At 44.4% G+C, this 16,994-nt stretch overlaps 1 protein-coding gene across 6 annotated transcripts in view; it reads left to right on the plus strand.

Annotated features, from left to right (window-relative positions):
• The window catches only part of Casc1 (cancer susceptibility 1), a 53,995-nt gene that overhangs the window by 15,951 nt on the left and 21,050 nt on the right, over positions 1-16,994 (plus strand). For 5 of the 6 annotated variants that reach the window (XR_003850005.1, XR_003850004.1, XM_029564953.1 and 2 more), the window contains 7 exons: positions 4,985-5,069; positions 6,248-6,339; positions 7,358-7,459; positions 9,904-10,041; positions 12,290-12,436; positions 14,954-15,057; positions 16,600-16,951. Coding sequence is in view for 4 of the 6 variants with exons in the window: in XM_029564953.1 (XP_029420813.1) it covers positions 4,985-5,069; positions 6,248-6,339; positions 7,358-7,459; positions 9,904-10,041; positions 12,290-12,436; positions 14,954-15,057; positions 16,600-16,951 (1,020 nt within the window). In the remaining 2 variants the exon portion in view is untranslated. Of the gene's footprint in view, positions 1-4,984; positions 5,070-6,245; positions 6,354-7,357; positions 7,460-9,903; positions 10,042-12,289; positions 12,437-14,953; positions 15,058-16,599; positions 16,952-16,994 lie in introns of those variants that run through there. The other variant, XM_029564954.1, reaches the window with a different exon arrangement.

Consider the following 16,994-nt stretch of genomic DNA (forward strand, 5'->3'; position numbering starts at 1 on the left):
GGCTCCGTGTTTTTAAAATTTTGGGTCCTTTTTGGGGGGGGGGGGGGCACGTGCAGGTGTATTTGTGTGTGTGCGCGCCCATGCGTCTGTTCATGTGGAAGCCAGAGGTTGATATCTGGTGTCTTCCTCTATTGCTCGCCACCTTAGTTTTTGAGATAGGGTCTTTTCTTTGGGCCAGGGGCTCACCAGTTGGCTAGACTGGCTGGCCAGTGAGCTCCAGGCTCCTTCCATCTCTGCCAACCCCCACCCTAGCTCTGGGATTACAGATGCATGCATTAATACATAGCTTATTTTGTGTGAGTGCTGGGGATCCAAGCTTAAGACTTCGTGCTTGCATGGCAAGTAAGTTGCCCACTGAGACATTGCCCCAGCTAAGTCCTGGTGTCTACGAAACAGCATTTAAGTAGCCAAGATCAGGACACTAATGTTGCATTTTATTATTTGTTTATTTCAATGCTGGGTACCAGACCTTGGCCTTGTGCTTGCTAGGAAGGCAGTCTGCCACTGAACACAGCCCCAGGTCTATAATTACATTTTTTAGAAAAATATCTAAAATACCTACCTGCACTCAGAAATGAGGTTGATCATCACAGGTCGCATGTTTACATCTTTACTTATACCAAAAGATGGATACAGGCTGTGTCTGATAGAAAAGGGTCTGATTGGCCAGTTGGTTGAAGACCGAAGACTGGGCTTGTCAGGTAGGTAAATGGGAGATGTATCCTGTGCTCTGAATGGACTAAAAATGAAGCTCTAACTGAAAAAAAATCTAATGATTTTTTTAAATTATCAAAAATATCCTTTTGATTTTCCCATTTCCATTTTATTGGGATTAAGATTTTTAAGGACTATCCTTTTTGCTAAAAACCAACAGAAATGTTGACTGTGCACTGCAGACCAATACTGCCATCTTCAAAGTTCTGAGGAATGGAGGAAATGAGCAGGAGAAACAAGAGGGACCGGGAACCAAAGCGGTGGGAGGCCTCAGCTTCTGTCTGTGCTTGGCTGCCCTGTGGGACCTGTGCAAAACCAGGGAGGACGTGCTCTGTCCCGGAAGTCAGGGGCAGTGCCTTCCCTGTGCTGAGAGAACTGCCAGCTTACAATTCTGTACTAAAAGAGTTTTCAGAAAAGTTTAAACAAAAGCACTTTCTCACAAACAAAACCTAGTTTTCAGGAGAGGTGTGAAGTATTAGATATGTAAGATATAAAATAATTAACATAACATTACTTTTAAAAAGTAATTGAGGGCTGGCAAGATGGCTCTGGGGTAAAGGTGCTTCTGCCATGCTGGAGGGCCTGAATTGGGTTCCTGGGACCCACATGTGGGAAGAGGGTCAACCCCTGCAGGTTGTCCTCTGACCTCCACATGCCTGCCATGGTATGTGCGCGTGCAAGCACACGCGTGCACAGACACACAAAATGTAAAATGCCATGGTATGTGCACACACACACATACACACTAAATAAATGTAAAACACCATGGTATGTGTGCACCCACACACATACACACACACTAAATAAATGTAAAACCATAAAATAATTGAGCTAAGATTTGTAACAGCAAACACCCTGTGTGTTCACCAGTTGGTTAATGGGTAAACAGTGTGACTAAGACCTGTAACAGCAAACACCCTGTGTGTTCACCAGTTGGTTAATGGGTAAACAATGTGACTGATTGACAAGAGGATGAAGGCCGTGCTGTTAGGTGTTGGTTTTGTGGATTGGCTACTGAGATTATAGAGCAGTTTAGAGCTTCAAAGTAGGAGAGAGAGTGGTGGAATGACCCTCAGAGATGCCAAGAAGACCCCAAACCAGGCTGCATGACGCTGCAAACACAGTACTTAGGCCCAAGTGTAAAAATAAAGACCCAGAAGCATTGAAGATGGAACGATGGAAAAGCCATGCTATGGAAACGCTAGAAAAATTAACGTGCATGTGGCTGTATTTGCAGACTTAGTAACTGCGAGAGAGATGCCTGTAGACTCAGCGCCACTCGATGCTGACAAAGATTTGACAGAATAAGGAAATATAATTTTAAACTTGAATATAAAACATAACTTAAACTTCTGTATACTTATAGTCTTGATATATGTGACACACAAGGTCAGAGAACTCCCAAGGAGAAACAGACAGGTCTGCACTTGTCGTCTGTCCTTGCAGCCGTTCGTAGACCGTAAGAAGCACAGGCCTAGCAGGTAACCTAGCAGGTAGCAGCATAAACAGATCAGACACGTTCAGAGCGTGGTAGCCAGCGCCTGACACATTTCCAGCCCTTGTACGTGTTCTAAAGTTGACAGACTGTGGTATAAAGCTGTTCAAAACTCACAGGATAGAAACCCCTGGAAACATGAATTGTAACCTCAACCAAACAGCAACAAAATCGAGTGTGAACTGGACGATGCAGTGCGCTCAGAACCTTTCAAACATCTGAAGTGGGTCAAGATTATTTTAATGATAAGGAAAATACTTTAGATTTGTGAAATGTAGCTAAAACAGCAAAGGGAAATCGGGCTGCCCTGAATATTTATGTCAGAAGAAGAAAAATGCTTAAATGTAATGACGTATCCCAGTGAGGAAGAGAGAAGGATAAAAACCCCGGGTGGGGGAAGGAAAAAGAACAGAAACAGAAGTCAGCGGCAAGCACGCAGGAGAGATCTGTGCCCAAGCCCTCAAGCACTTGCTCACATGATTCCTCCCTGAGGCCCAGGCTAACCTCTTGACTCTAAGGTTGCAATTTGCTCTTCCTGCAGCTGCCCCAGCAGCCTGAGCTCTTCAATTCCTCTGTAGTACCTTCAAAAATCCTTTATAACTAGGAGCTGGAGAGATGGTCAGCAGTAAAGAGCACGCAGCTTCCCTTGCAGAGGGACTTGAATTTGGTTCCCAGCTCCCACATCAGGTGGCTCAAAACCATCCATAACTCCAGATCCAGGCAATCCACTGGCCTCTGTGGGCACCTGTACTCTTGTGCCCATATCCATCCACAGATACACGCATCCTCATCAATAAAAACAAATCTTTAAAAATTATACACATGCCTTTAATCCCAGCATTTGGGAGGCAGAGGCAGGCGGATCTCTGTGAGTTCAAGGTCAGCCTGGTCTACATACTTCCAGGACAGCTGGGGCTACAGGGAGACCCTGTCTCAAAAAGACCAAAAAAAAAATTATAATTAAAAACCAGGCATGGTGACACATGCCTTTAATCCCAGCACTCAGGAGGCAGAGGCAGGTGGATCTCTATGAGATCGAGGCTAGCCTGGTCTACATAGCAAGTTCCAGGCCAATCAGGGCTGTACGGAGACCCTGTCTCAAAAAGACAAAAAAAAAAAAAGACTATTTTATAATTTATTGTAAGGCATTAGTTAACTGTTTTTGCTTTCTCATTTTAGTGTAAGAATCTATACAAAGATTCCTGTCGATTTACTGATATATTTGAAAGATTAGCATGTGACAGTATCTTAAGGTTTATTAAAATAATTGAATAAATGAGCCAAAATTTACTTATTTTAAAAAAAGGACAAAATTCATATTATCTGGTATTTAATAGATATAAAGACATAGAAAAGAGATAAAAATTAAAAACAAGAAAACACGAACTAATGACATTATTTAAACAGCTTTATATGCTAATGAATTAGAAGACACAGATAAATTAGACAAATAACTTGAAAAACTGATTTCTTTGAAAAACTAGAAAACCTGAACATGTCTATTATTTTAAAATTAAGCTGGGCGTGGTGGTGCACGCCTTTAATCCTAGCACTTGGGAAGCAGAGGTAGGCAGATCTTTGTGAGTTTGAGGCCAACCTGGTCTACATAATGAGTTCCAGGACAGCTGGGACTACAAGGAGACCCTGTCTCAAAAGACAAAAAAAAAAAAAAATTAAATTGGGCTGGAGATATGCTCAGCAGTTAAGAGCATTGGCTGCTCTTGAAGAGGACCAGGGTTCAAATTCCAGCACCACATGGTGGCTAACAACTGTCTATAGCTCCAGTTCCAGGGGATCTGATGCCCTTTTCTGACCTCAACTAGTGTTGCATGACACAGGTACATCTAGACACGTGCAGGCAATACACTCATACACATAAAATAAAAATAAATTTTAAAAATTAAATGAATAGTTGTAAATCTCTCCAGAAAGGAATTCTAGGCCCATGAGTCTTTTTTTAGCTAACTATTCACTCAAAAGCAAATTTTTCCAGCATAGGAAAAAGAAGAAGAAGACTCCTTAATTCGTTTTGAGTTACCTGAATGACTAAAGATAACATAAGAAAGGAAAATTACAAGTCAGTTCACGAACATAAATACAAATCCTAAACAAGATGCAATAGCTAACAACCTGTTATAAAAGGATTTCCCTTGATGTTAATGATGGATACAGCATTTCCAAACTCTCTTCACAGCATTTGATTTGATTTCTCTCACAATGGGATGTGGCTTTGAATTTTCTTTTGTAGCATTTTAACAGTCTAGAAATAGAAAATTCAAGAATTATGCCAATCACATATCCCCGTCGTGGTTTCTGCGCTGTGGAATGGTTTCTCTGATTGCATATGTGTTTCCAGATTTATCCCTGCACTGCCCAGAGTCTAGGCTGGGCAGGAATCAGCAGCTGTCTTACCTGTTGAATGAATGCACATCAAAGATAGGCTTCATAAAAGCAAGAATGTTTTCATAACTATTTTTACACAAAGATTTATTTTTATGTATGTGTATGTACCTGAAAATATATTTGTGCCCCACGTGTGCAATGCCTGCAAAAGCCAGAAGAGGGCGTCAGATGCCCTGCAACTGGGTTTACAGATGGTTGTGGTCTGCTATGTGGGCACTGGGAACCAGACTCTGGCCCTCTTTAGGAGCAGCCTGCGCTCTTAACCACTGAGCCACCGCTCCAGCCCCCATGATTTCTGTTTGAAGTGATGTGTTCAGTGGCTTGGGCACTGGCAGCTTCTGCTTGTAACCTTTTTATGTTGTCTTATTTCAGTCTGCCAGTAAGAAGAAGAAGCTAAGCAAAGCAGAGCGCCTGCGGCTGCTCCAAGAGGAGGAGGAGCGACGGCTGAAAGAGGAAGGTATTAAGCACCGAGCACCCGTGTCTTCTGCTGTGTGGCCCAGACAGGCCAGCCAGTGGTTCTGTCAGTAGCCACATTTTAAAAGATTCTGTACTTTTTCTAATTACGTTATTTAATGATGGATTGCTACCACTTAGAGGGATTCAGAGGGATCCATTGGCGCACAGCAGTCATATTTAAATATCCTGAAGTAGTGTGACCAGATAAAGTGCAGGACCTCAGCAAAATTCAGTGTCTGATAAACAATGGCTAATTTGGGTTATTTTGCTGCATGCACTATTTGAAGTATATTTAAATTACAAAAAATGCAGTTTATCAGACATTCAGATTCAGCAATCACCTGCTATTTGCCAACCCTGCCAACCCCACTTTAAAGTGTTTATGTTTACTAATGAAATTAAGGGCATTGGTAATGACTGGGGAGTAAGAATTCTGAAAACCAAATTTGTCAAAGATGGGAAATACACACTAGCAAAAAAATACACAGAACGGCCTAACTTCTTGTAGTTCAACAATATTTATCTGCCAGTTAGAATGCCAACCTCATTCACTAAAATGCAACATTATTACAAGAGTAAGTCAATTAAAATATGAAAAAGTGACTTTAAAATTATGAATAATTTTAATGGTTATGGCTATTAGAATTCAGTATCTCTAGATTTATATTAAGGTTTTTTAAAGACTCAGGTTCTATGTTTTGTTTGTTTGTTTGTTTTGCCTTTTTTGAGACGGGGTCTCCTTGTAGCCCCAGTTGTCCTGGAACTCACTATGTAGACCAGGCTGGTCTCAAACTCACAAAGATCCGCCCACGTCTGCCTCCCAAGTGCTAGGATTAAAGGTGTATGCCACCACGCCCGGCCCCTATGTTGATTTTTAATGTATAATCTTGTCTTTTGAAAAATGGAGCCCATTCTTTTGTATGCTAATTGTGTGTGTGTGCGCATGTGCATGCCTGCTATGTAAATAATGTGATTTATAAGTCACCAATTTGTGGGAAGCCTATTTCTTATTCTTTTTTAAGTCTAGAAAGCTAGCACTTCTCATTTCCACCACAAAATAAAGATTGTGAATACTATGAAATATCATACGCTATGTTGGAAATATGTGGAAGACTCTCGAGAACCTGAAATACTGGGATTCGTTCCTGGAGAGCAATTCTTGTCTTTTGGGTTCCTCAGATGAAGCTCGTTTGAAATCTGAAAAGGAAGAACTGGAAAGACTGGAGACAGAGCGGGCTGAGAAAGAGAAATGGCATCGACTGGAAGTAAAGGTGACTGACCCTCAGTGAGTCCTACTAAAGACTAAGCTCTGTGCTATCAGGTCTGCTGTGTCCTCGGCCTGTAGCAACCAGTAACATCTAGTCCTCTGTGGACTGGCCCAGCCCAGTCCTACCACAAACAAATGACATTTGTATCCAGGTTTTTAGTTAGGAAGAGAATAGCATTGCTCCTAGTTTTTAAATCTCTGTACATCCACCTCAGCAGAAGACAACTGGATATATGTGTTGGGAACGGTGGTGTTCTCCTTTAATCCCAGCACTCCGAAGACAAGCAGGCAGATCTCTTGAGTGTGATGTCTACTAGTGAGCTCCAGGCTAGCCGGGGCTGCATAGAAAGACCGTGTCTCAAAGGAGAAGTCCCCATGTTAATGGCATTGCCAATCAAATCGGAAGCTAATGATTCACCAGATGTAGGATTTATTTAAGTTTTTGCTTGAATCTTGTCATTCAAAACAAATGTTGAGGTGTACCCTTGTCGCGGTGCGTTCAGTTCTCCTTGCAGTGTGTCTGCCCCAGTGCTCAAATAATTACCTGTGCAAATGTTTCCTCAGGACAGCACGGCCTTTGATACGTGACAGAGGAGCACGTTGCTGGCTTCCTGTTCTTCACACAAAGTATTAAAAATACACGTTTTCAGGGTTTGGGTCCAGTAGAACCTGTAACTTGTCCTTTCACCAGCACGGTCTCTCACGAAGCTGGTCACACCCCCTCCCTGTGCCACCTGACAAGTTAGTGCAGATTGGGACGGGCGCTGTGATCTGTGCTAAAGCAGCATCAGGACAAATAGTATCTTAGTGTTAGGAAAACAGACCTCAGTCCCTAGAAATGGGAGAGTCTGGAGTCTGCGCTCAGGAAACCCGTTTGAATGTCTTGGTAGTATCCGCTTTATTCAAATGAATTTAACTGCTTATTTTGAAACTATATATTCAGCCAAATAAATTCTAGATGTTACTTGTGAAACATGGAACGGAAACAAAAGAGCAAATCGATGTCTCTCCTTATGGGACAGGACCTAGGAAGGAGAAATGTGGAGCTTGAAGAGCTCTCTTTGCTGGAGGGCTGCTTTCCTGAAGCCGAGAAGCTAAAACGAGACACCAGAGCCCTTTCCAAGGTGAGACCGATTTTATTTCCTTTCTTGAGCTCTTATTTCTGTAATTACCAGGAAATTGTAGCCTGATCCAATTTTGGTTTGGGGGAAACTTTAAATTTATCTATTTTTTTCTTTAAGTCTTTGCTGGGGAGGCAGCTCAGCTGTTAAGAGCACTTCCTGTTCTTGTAGAGGACCTGGGTTTGAGTCCCAGTATGCACGTGGAAGCTCGCAGTCCTTTGATGGAAGTGCACACCTTTAATCCCAGCAGGAAGCAGGTGCAGGTGGCTCTCTGTGAAATGGAGGTCATCTGTTGTGGCCAGCTGGAGCTACAGGGACGCCCTGTCTCCGAAAAACAGAATTTCTGGCTTGATAAACACATTCCTCGGCAGAAGACATTGGTAGAACTTTGTAGAAAGCCGCTGTCAGCAGTTGTGCATTGCTACCCCCGGCTGGTGCAGGTGTTGGGACTCCACACGAGCTCGGTTCACTGCTCTTCTCAGACGCTGCGGTTTTGATTTGTCTATAATCGGAGGTCTGTGGAAACCCCGCATCAGCACCGTTTTCCAGCAGGATGTGCTTACTTCACGCCCGTGTTGTATTTTGGCAATTCTCACACTATTTCACTTTCATCGTTTTCGTGACACGTGTGGCAGTCGGCCAATCCGTGCGTCAGATGTCACTGCGCTCTTTGTTTGGGAGTGCGGGGACTTGCTTCAGCGGTAAATGTGTGCGTTGGCTGCCCCATATCCCCTCTCTCTTCTCTCTCTCGGTCCTCCCCCAACCTCCCTCACCCCTGAGTCCAGCAGCGATGCAGTCAGACCGGTGCACAGCCCTGGAGTGGGCTCCAGGCATTGCGGTGACCGGACTCGTTGCACGCCCCTCCCCTCACTTCAGTCAGAAGCTCAAGATGATTGAGCCTGGAGAAAAAGGCAAGTTCAAAGTCAAGGTGGGCTCTGGACACGCTAAGGAGAAGCTCTGCGGAGGTACGGCGCTGGAACGAGGTGCGTGGCAGGCAGTGGAGCTCTCCTGTGGCCACAGGAGGCCGAGCCCCTGCAGCACGCCCCAGGGGAAGCCCAGGTGGGCCAAGGCCCGGGCTCTTCGTTCTGCAGTGGGGGACGGGAGGAAGCCGTGGGGAAAAGTTTGAAGCTGCCAAAGACTGACATAGAAAATTCGTCTTCACAAAATAAATGTGTTGAATAAAATTTGTGGGAAATTCTGGATTTGGACTGGGCGCATGCCCTGAGCAAACCGGCACGCCTGGTGGGATGGCTCAGTGGTGAGGAGCTCTGCGGTCCTGGGGTCAAGAGTTCTGATGGCACGAGCTGGTCGGCCCTGCAAACACCTGTAACCCCAGCTCTGAGCGGGAGGAAGAGACGGGAGCACCACTGGGGCTCTCTGGCTTCTAGCCCAGCCCAGAAAATGTGAGCCCCAGGTTCAAGGAGAGACCCTGCCTCAAAGAGAAAGGTGGACAGTGATAAAGACCCCAAACCCTCGTCTGTCACCGTGGGCACCACACACGTGCACTCACACAAGCAAGCGATCAATAACTTTAACAATGAAATCATCAGAACATAAAGATGTGTAAGAGCCGGGCAGGGTGGTGTGCACCTTAAACCCTAGCACTCTGGAGGCAGAGGCAGGCAGATCCCTGTGAGATCTGGGCCAGCCTGGTGTACATAGCAAGTTCCAGATCAGCTGGGGCTACAGGGAGAACCAGTCTCAAAGAACAACAACAACAAAAATGTCTATAAGTCAGTTTGGTCTTGATCAAAAAGCATGACCTTACAAACAATGGGGACCAAGTATTAGAAGAAAACTGGAAACCTTTCAGTAAAGCATGTGGGCCTTTTTATTTTAAAATTGTAAGCACAGTGCGATGACAACATCAAGTTTGTGTGGCTGACAGGTGAGGACTCCCAAAATGCCAGTGGGACAGTAACTAGTAAAGGGGAAGAAATGACTTCAAATATTGGCCCCTAGACATAAGCACTGTGAGTAGACAGGAAAGCAATGTAAAGCAAATCAAATCCAAGCCAGAGGATCTAAACAGCTCTGCCCAGCCAAATGATGAAGATTGGAAATCCGATGAGGGGAGAGCTGGTGGTTTTTGTTGGTTTATTTAGTTGGTTATATGTTTTACAGCAAGTTACTGGTTAACATCCATAGTGTTTTTGTTTTGTTTTGCTTTTAAACTGGGAAAAAATGGATTTAGAACTCAGACTTCCCAAAATGTAATTTAGGGACAGTGAGATGGCTCAGTGGGTGAAGGTGCTTGCCACTAAGCCTGATGACCTGAGTTTAATCCTTAGGCGGAAGGAGGGAACTGACTCCTGCAAGTTGTCCTCTGCCTCCACACACACGCCATAGTGTGCATGCACCCCCACATAGAAAAATACAGTTTTCAAAAGTGACTTCATCTTCGGCGGCATCTTCGTAAGTGTGACCTTTCACGTTTTATTCCCCAGTGGAAGCATTACATTCAGTGTGACGGGAGCCCCGATCCCTCAGTACCCCAAGAGATGAACACTTTCATTAGCTTGTGGGAAGAGGAAACGAAAGAGACTTTCGAGCAAGTGATCGAGAAAAGCAAACTAGTGCTGTCTGTAAGTACCTCAGCTTCGCCCTGAAGTGTGACTCAAGTTACAGGTCGATACTCTAAAACCAAAAATTAAGTCCTTGCCAATTCATGACACAAGTAGTTCTGAACTCTGGACCATAGAGACAGGTAATCTTTCCAATCGTTATTTTTACAACTCTTACCCCTTTCTATCTTATAACATAACATAAACCTGAAATATGTATTTCTCTGTCTAAAGCAAAAAAAAAAAAAAATCGTATGTGTAATATAAAGAGCTTGGAGATGTGTGGATGGTTTTCATTCCCAACTGACATCATCTGGATTTTAAGCACCACCTCAGCCCCAAAAGTCTGTGTGTTAAATGCTTTGCCCCCATGGTGCGATTTGGGATGTGGTGGGACTTCTCGGGGGCTATGAACTGGTGGAAAGAAATCAGATCACTGGGACTGCGTTCGGAAGGGGATGTTAGCTCCTCCCAGCTCTGTTCCCTGCAGCAATGTTCTGTTTTCCCACCCACCGGCCTTCTAGAAAGCAACAGAGCCACACAACAGGGACTGAGACCTCTAAAACAGACTCAAAATGAGTCTCTCCTCCTCATAAGCTGATGCCTTTAAGTGTTTTGTCACAGAGACAGAAATCTAACACGTCGACCACTATTTCAGTGCCATAACTTGTTTGAGTAGACATTTTTAAGTTACCTTTTTGGTGCATAAAACAATGGCTTTCACTGTGAGTGTTGCGTGTGTATGGCAGTGCCTTGTTCCTGTTTGCTTCGTAGGCACTGGGAGCTTAAAGATAAATAAGAATATTCTAACGTCCGTGTCTACAAGTAAGATGGATAGCCGTAGGAGTTTCTACAATGTACTTTAAACTACTGAGGAAACTTGAATGACTTTATATAGTTTAGTTTATAAAATAAATAAGGAGAATGCTCTAGGCCATAGAAAAAGTCAGAAAGTGAGAGTTCCCAGATAGTGTCTACTAATGCCTCATGGCTTCAGACTATCTTAAAGGGCCATCAAAGGGCAAAGCCAAGGTCAGAACAAGAGAGACTGGGATAGCCAGGAATCCCAAACTACTGTGAATATCAGGAAAATACACTCTGCAAAAGACGAGAAAAGATGTTTGGCTCATTTTTAGCTGATAAATGTATCCACTGGCACTCCTTAAACACAAATGAATAAGTTAGCCTCAAAGAATTTGAGGATACACAGCATGAAGAGAGAAGAAGGAAGAGGAGTGAAGGTGTGCAAGGCGGAAGGGCAGGACAGGGTAGAGTGAGGCGGCAGTCACAGACACAGTTATCCAGAGTGGAAAGATAGGAATCCCCAAATCAGGAAGTCCAGCACAATTCAAGAAGTAAGACTTATCTTGATACAGCATTCCTGACACCAAAGAACACACACACACACCCACACACCCACCCACCCACCTCTTTTCCAATTCTCTGGACACCAGCTGGGTATCATTTAGTTTGATGCCGACACTAACTACTGAGAGATTACGTCGCCCCTGCATGCTGAGGGCATGATCCTACAAATCTGTGTGCACCTTCCAGTCGTACCTCAGGTTACTGGTACTTATGAGCAACCAACTGTAAATAGGGATCCCACAACTCCCTTCTCAGAGGTGATATCTTGTTAGAATGGCACAGCGGACAGAGGCGAGGTGGCGATGTGAGTTCTGAGGTCCTATCTTCAGCAATGTCTTTATCAGCCAGAAATCTACCTGAGCCCCATTGTCTGGGGTTTCTGTGGGTGCCTCATCATGTAGACATGATTTAAGTCAATCCTCAAGGCCAGGACATCTGCTCTAGCTTCCAGCTCCATAGCTACCTTGTTTCTGTAGGAACCCCCATCCTCTAGAGTCATCACACTAGCAAGACTCGCCATAGTTTAAGACAGATTATTTTGAAAACCAAGAACAGTTTCTTACTCCCTAGCACCAAAGAAAGCCATTGTGTTCTGTGATAGCAACAGAAAATGGACTAATACATTGCTGTTGACCCACAGTTCCTAAGCAACCGTGAGTTGTGATTCCTTTACTGAAAGCTTTGACCCACACAGAGATGGAAGCAAAGGGGAATTTTATTTTGTTTTCTGTTGTTCTAAGTGCTTCATTTCTCTGTGATCTTAAATTGTAGAATAAATACAGGAAAGAATTTCATCCTTTTTACTAAGATGCTCCTTGAGTGGAAAGTGACGGGTCAACCCTTTTTTGCGTTTCCTTTGACTCTTTCAGTTGACTGATTTGAACATTCTTTTACCTTATAGCTCATTCAGAAGCTAAAGCTAACTTTATTGGAAACTCCATCATGCGATCTGCCAGACAGAACTATAGAACACCACCAAGGGTCGATTCTCCGACTTCAGGAGCTCCTCCATCTGAAGTTCAACATTGCCACAGAGCTTCTTCTCGGAGTATGGGGGACACTTTCCTAATGTACTAACTTTGACAAGTGTTAGAGCCTTACAGTATGCAACAAGCCAGTATTGCCCGTTTCTTAAAAAAATTAAAACTGTCAGAAAAGGCAATGAAATAAAGCACATGTTATTTTTAGCAACTGTTAAAGAAACAAAACAATCCAGGCGTGGTGGCACACGCCTTTAATCCCAGCAGTCCTAGGCTGTGAGTTCAAGACCAGCCTGGTCTAAATAGAGAATTCCAGGTCAGCTGGGACTACAGGGAGACCCTGCCTCAAAAAATATTAAAAAAAAAAAAAGACAAAACATTATCAGGTAGCTATAAGGTTGTTTTTCTTATACTTGCTAAAATTTACCGAATTCATAAAGAAATTCACAAAGTAACATTAGATATTTACTCTAGATCAATTGACACACATTACAATTATTGGCATCCTATTTTTTCTCTAATTTTTATTTTGATAAGTATGTGTGACCATGAGGTTAAAAGACTTGTACCATGACCAGCACCCTGAATAGCACCACAAACAGTGCCATTAGTAGTACCATGATGGGGCTGGAGAGATGGCTCAGCAGTTAAGAGCACTGACTGCTCTTACAGAGGACCCGGGTTCGATTCTCAGCACCCACATGGCAGCTAAGAACCATCGGTAACTCCAGTTCCAGAGAACCTAATGCCCTCTTCTGACCTCCAGAGGCATTGCATGACAGGGATGCACTTACACACATGCAGACAAAACACTCATACACATAAAATAAAAATCAAAAAATATTTGAAAAGAACAATACCATGAATCGTATGTTTTCTATGTAGACAATAAATTTTCTGCTTCATTTAATAACATATAAAATTCAAGTTTTTAAATGCTTTATCATTTTTTAAACTATTTTATTCATTATTTTTATTTTATGTGTATGCGTGTATTGCCTGCGTGTAGGTAAATGCACCGGTGTCGTACAGTGCCCATGGAGGTCAGAAGAGGCTGTTGGATCCCCTGGGACTGGAGTTATGGACAGTTGTTAGCTGCCATGTGGGTGCTGGGATCCGAACCTGGGTCTTCTGCAAGAACAGTCAGTGTTCTTAACCGCCAAGCCATCTCTCCAGCCCCTTTATCATTTTTTAAATCTGTTTCACTTGCACCATTCAGAAGTTTCAGTGTTATGGTATTTCACCCCCGAATATCTCATATCTTATATTATTATATTATTATAATTATAATTGTAGCATCCAGTGCGTATTCAAAATGCCTCATGAATGGCTTTTATAGATGTTTTAATTGTTTCTGTCTTTTGAATCAGAACTTGATTGTCAGGCATACGTTGCTTTTGTCTGTTTGATGTCTTGGTTTCTTTTGGTCTAGAACACAGTTTGGATAACATTGGTGGGGTAGAGTCTGAGTTTGGAAAGTACTGTGATGAGAGCTTAGAATAGGTATCTTTCACTGAGATTCTCCTTAGTGGTGGTATACATACAACTATTATGTTGTAAGGCAAAGAAATGTGATTATTAGTAATCAAGATTTTTATTTTGAGTTTTTTGTAGGTTATTTTTTTTTTTTTTAAAGATGGGGTCTCACTGTGTAGAATTCACTATGTAGACCAGGCTGGCCTCGAGCTCACAGTGATCTGCCTACCTCTGCCTCCCAAGTGCTGGGATTAAAGATGTGTGCCACTGTGCCTGGTTAAGATTTTTAAGAGAAAATAGATGCAGCAATTTTTTCTCACCTTTTGTATATTATATTAAATTTAAAATAGAGATATTGGTGCAAGCCAGATTTTACCGCATCAACGACAACCAGAGAAAGTGGGGGTGTGTTTCAGTGCTAGAGCATTCGCCTAGCTTGTGAGAGACCCTAGGTTCGATCCCCAGCACCTCACAGAAGTGACAATTACGGCATGGGAAGAAGAGATGGCGTGGACAGGAGAACGTGGCCGGCTCCAGATCTGGAGTAGGCAACGGGAAAGGGCAGGCTGGGCTATTGTACTGAGCCTGATCTTTTACTGTCGCACATGTGTATATGTGGTGTGCATGCATGTATGTGTACACTCGTGTGCGCACGTGTGTGGAGGCCCAGGGCTAACATCAAATGTTGTCCTTGGTTGTGCCCCACCCCCTGTCTTCAGCCTGGGGAATCTCAGTTGAACCCAGACCTCACCAATAGAGCTAGCCTCGGGGGCCATCTTGCTCCTGCGACCCCCTGTCTTCACCTCCCCAGACTGGAATTACAGGCAGCCACCGTGCCTACCTGGCATTTACCTGGATTCTTCAGATCCAGATTCTGGGCCTCCCTCTTATGTGGCAAGCACTTTAACCACTGAGCCGTCTCCATAGCTCCTAGATTATTGTTTTTTAAAGAATTATTTGCCACTTTGATTGAAACTTATTTTCACCTGGATTAGTCCTTAAACAAATTAATAAAAGGAACCCCGTCTATGAGTGATGAGCAACTTTCCTAAGTTATATAATTTTATCACGCTTTGGCACTTGGTAATGTTTTCCGTTTTCTCTCCCAGCACGCTAGTACCTTGGCAGATCTGGACAGTGGGAATATGGAAAAAGTCATTCAAGATGAGAACGTCACCCTGTACATGTGGGCCAACCTCAAGAAGAATCCAAGGTACCTCCACTGGTTCTTTCAGATGCAGCAGGCAGGCCCTGTGGCAGGTGGGAAAGCTGGCGTTAGAAGTCGGCCAGCCGGGCTTTTGTCTCCACTGGCCTTTCTCACCTTGGGAACTGCTTACTCTTGCTGAGTGGGCTTCAGTAGGGCCTCAGAAAACGGTGATTATGGTTCTTGACTTGGTGGTGCTGGCTTGAGGCTTATGCGTCAATGTGCGGAGCCATGGTAGCCTGGGGTCTAGTCCAGATCCAGTCTGGTCCAGTGGCTGTTGGGTTCTAGCCTGCCCTTCACCCAGTGCTCCTCTCCCCAGAGTAGGAGTGGAAGGAACTTTACACGTGGCGACCGGAGCTCAGTTGTTTGACTTGTGAACTGTCAAAAATAATAGATGCTCATTGGCTAGTTGTTTAGACATCTGTGTGGTATTTCCCTGGTCTGCAAAGCAGCCTGACAGCGATGACAGTTCCTAATCCCTTGGTCGATACGTGGGACTTAATACTTCAAATTAACTAGTATGACTGGATTTCAGGGATGAACTACCAGCAAAAAGTTAGGAAGTATAGGCTCTGGTCCTGGCTCTGAAAATACTGGTCATGTTCTCTCCCCCCACCTTTTCCCTCCCCCACACCCTCTCGCATCTTGCTAGGTCACCCAGGCTGGCCTTGAACTTGCCGTCCTCATGCCTCAGCTTCCCCAGTGCTGGGATTACCAGAATGTACCAAGCTGAGCTTTATTTCTGATATTTAGTAAAAGGCAAGAATGAAATATTTCCCAAGACCATTCACGACAAAGCGGTGGGATTCCAGTCTACTCCAAGACAGTGCGTCAGCTTCAGTTGTAGAGTATGTTGCCCACCAAGGAGTTAGGGGAACTAACCTGCATAGTCTGATAGTTTGAAAAGAACATGAGGAAATCGTTCTGTGCTCTGTAGGTGTAAGAAGAGTGAGGGATACGGAGGTTCGGCTTGATCTTGAGAATGATGGGGGAGGGGCTTGCAAGGAGGAATTCGGTGCTGGAGGGCTGAGTTTGAAGTTCTAAGGTACCGAGGCAGACAGAAATCTGAAGTCCTGTAGGTTTGGAGAAGTAACAGCACTTATCACTGTTGGGATGTCATAAATTCCTCTGCAGTGAAGTAATCAAATACAGTCACACACGGAAGGCTTACTTGAACCTTTGTCAGTCACTCAGGGACGTCACCCCTCCTACTGTAGCCCAGAGAAAACAAAACTGGTGTTGAGACCCATCAGCAGTGACTGAGGCCGCAAAAGTGGTCAGCTAGAGCAGAGTACACTGGGGCAGACGAGGAGGGCTAGGCTGGAGCACCGAGTAGGCCCACGTTTAAGGGGTGTTAGGAAGAGGGCTACCTGGAGGAGACGGGAGTTGCCACCACAAAGGAGACGTGAGGGGGACTCCACAGAGTGTTTGAGAAACAAGCCGGTCCTTGTGGATTTAGAACAAGGGGACGTAAAATAGCCCTTAGGGCAGGTGTGAAATGTACCCAGAGCTTACCTGGGTCCCCTCCTTGTTAACATGACTCACTGGCAGGTGCCGAAGTGTGAAATTCTCAGAGACACAGATCGGGTTTGAAATTCCAAGACTCCTAGCCACAAGCAACATCGCCCTGCGGCTCCTGCACACTCGTTATGATCATGTCACCCCATTCCCGCCGTACCCCGTCACAGCCCCAGTAGAGCAAGAGCACATCCCCGTGGAAACTGAGCCTTTCAGAGTGAGCCAAGCCATGACAGAGAAAGCTGCCCCAGCAGAGAAGGCCGTCACTCTGGAAATGCCCGAGAAGCAGGGTGACCAGCTGGATCCCACACAAGAAAGAGGACTCAGCTTAATCCAAGAGGAGGAGGCCAAAGTGGAGGCTGAAGAGGACACCCTAATCCACAGGGTAGGACACGCTGTCTGTCTGTCTGGCGTCCATCTGTTCATGA

This window comes from Nannospalax galili, unplaced genomic scaffold, assembly GCF_000622305.1.
Source record: "Nannospalax galili isolate Female #2095 unplaced genomic scaffold, S.galili_v1.0 scaffold917, whole genome shotgun sequence".
Lineage (NCBI taxonomy): Eukaryota > Metazoa > Chordata > Mammalia > Rodentia > Spalacidae > Nannospalax > Nannospalax galili.